At 34.0% G+C, this 2,500-nt stretch overlaps 1 protein-coding gene across 1 annotated transcript in view; it reads left to right on the forward strand.

The window, feature by feature from the left end:
- The window catches only part of LOC111679326 (vacuolar protein sorting-associated protein 13D), a 476,071-nt gene that overhangs the window by 446,474 nt on the left and 27,097 nt on the right, over positions 1–2,500 (forward strand). Inside the window, exon 11 of the mRNA XM_046952421.1 lies at positions 1,428–2,303. Within this exon, the coding sequence (XP_046808377.1) occupies positions 1,428–2,303 (876 nt within the window). The remainder of the gene's footprint in view (positions 1–1,427; positions 2,304–2,500) is intronic.

Consider the following 2,500-nt stretch of genomic DNA (forward strand, 5'->3'; position numbering starts at 1 on the left):
TCCTATTTAAGGATTTCGAACGGCATTAATGTGGTTGTGTCCCTAGTCGGGTCGAAAACTAGAGTGGCTCCTCTAAAGGTAACTTCTATTCCCCGTTTAGAATTAATGCCCGCAGTTATTGCGTCGCGATTTGCTAATAGTATCGTAAAAAGTATGACAATAAACATCAGTCGAATGGTATTTTGGTCGGACTCAAAAACCGTCCTTAGCCTAAAGAAAATATCACCAGTTCGTGGCTTTCGTGTAAGTGAAATTATCGATACAACTGAGTTGGATGAATGGCGATGGATTTCAGGTAAATTAAATGTAGCAGACGAAGCAACAAAGTGGTCCAAAAGCGGACCTAATTTGTCAAAAGGCAGTCGTTGGCAAAATGGCCCTGAGTTTTTGAAACAAAATCAAAACTCGTGGCCTCTAAACGATAGTATAAACGTTGACATCCATTGTGAACTTAAACAACACATACATTTTGTAAGAGAATTTAATTATCTAATTGAAATTAAACGGATTTCACAATGGAATAGAGCCCTTAGGGCCGTAGCCTATGTAATTCATTATGTGAATAAACTTAAAAACAAGAAAAATCCAAATACACTGTCACAAGAGGAAATTAAAATGGCAGAAGTGGTTCTTCTAAAGCAAGCTCAAATGGAGGTGTATATGGACGAAATAAAGGCATTTAAATGTAACAGCAAAATTAGCAAAAGTAGCCCCCTCTATAAGTTATCTGCTTATTTGGATGGCGATGAAGTTTTACGTATTAACAGTCGTATAGATTACGCCAACGTTCCATGTGGACTTAATAATCCGGCTATTATACCAAAACAGAGTTATATCCTACTCCTACTCGTGAAATTGAATTGAAATCCCGCTAATTAATTTTCTAACAAAAAGTCACTTTGTAAAAAATAACTTATTTCATTTTGTCGCGCTTTGTTTTTATACTAAAAAGTATGTATATTAAGTAATTTGTATTTAACGAAAATCTAATATATTTACTTATCTATTATATGTACTTAGGAATTTCAACATAGAGATGTAAAATTATAAATAAAATTGAATTATTGAATTTTATATTTGTTGTTCACAATCTTATAAAAACTGGGCGCTCGGGCAAATTCCCGTAACAATGCTCTTACGAAACGAATTTCGGGACATCAGGAACGTAGAAAGATGTATAAACAATCGCGAGTTATTTTAAAGCTTTCAAAACGAAAATATAATATTTAAATACTCATCGAAAGTAACTACATTAGATTTTGGAAAAAAATTGTACTACAGATTATTCTAAAATAATTTAATTTCCAAATTTCCGACTTTTTTATTCTAGATTACTGGGAATTTGGAAACTCTAGTCACTTGAAACGAATCTGTCCATATGTATATATGAATTTAATATCAAACAAATGTCGACAATTTTATTTCAGAAAAAAACTTCATCTGATAAGGTCATAATTGCCCTACCAGGATGCAATTTTCCTTTTCATTGGCCAAATTGTGAGCAGGAACCATTGTTATGTGTACGAGTAGCAGGTGAAGACTTTTCCCATTGGTCCAGTGGTTTGCCGGTAAATGAAGCTAAAAGCCTTTACATAAATGTTAGAAATGAATTAGGTGAAATGATATTTTTACGACTGGAAGTTATACTGCATGGCGGAACATATCTTTTGCACTTTACGGATGCTAGTACGTTACCACCACCAATAAGGATTGATAATTATTCGGAAGTTCCAATTTATTTTTATCAAAAAGGTATCGAATCACAATGGAGAACTACTGCAAAGCCACAGTCATCGTTGGCATATGTGTTAGATGATCCCATAGGTCCACAATCTTTGTTATTAGAAGCTCCTGGGGGAAATTTTATTGAATACTCTATCAACAAAAGCGGTGCTACTAAAAGCATTACATACGCAAATTTCATATATATAGCTTTTAAGGAAACTTTTCAAATAGTTCCATCTGATTGTGATAACAAAAATGAAGGAATTGAAGGCCAACAATTGGTTCTAGGCGTTAAAGACAAGCGAGTAATAATAACAAAGAAGTGCACAGGTGACCGCTCTCAACTATGGCTAATGAATTCTTATGGCCAACTAGAACATGAGGGTTCGTCTCCTCCGACAGAATATTCAAAATCGACACATCAAACCCCTCGCCTAGTTTTAGATCTTGAAAAACCACCAAATCCCACTGACTATACAAAGCTCGTTGTACGACCGCAAAATAACCAAAGAGTCACTACACAAACTTGGCGATTCGAAAACGGTAGACTGATGTGCCACGCAAATATGTGTGTACAGGTGAGTTTTGTTATATTAAATAATATTTACTTATCTTATTGTTAGGCCGAAAAATAAAATAAGAAAATAAGAAGTAGATATTAAATGTTTTTACAAATATCTCAAATCAGAGTCATTACATTAAATGTATCCGTATTAGCTCGAATGTGTTTATATCTTTACTACATTGCGTTTACTACATACAGTTTTGTTGAGTT

Source organism: Lucilia cuprina, chromosome 5 (assembly GCF_022045245.1).
Source record: "Lucilia cuprina isolate Lc7/37 chromosome 5, ASM2204524v1, whole genome shotgun sequence".
In the NCBI taxonomy this organism is placed as follows: domain Eukaryota; kingdom Metazoa; phylum Arthropoda; class Insecta; order Diptera; family Calliphoridae; genus Lucilia; species Lucilia cuprina.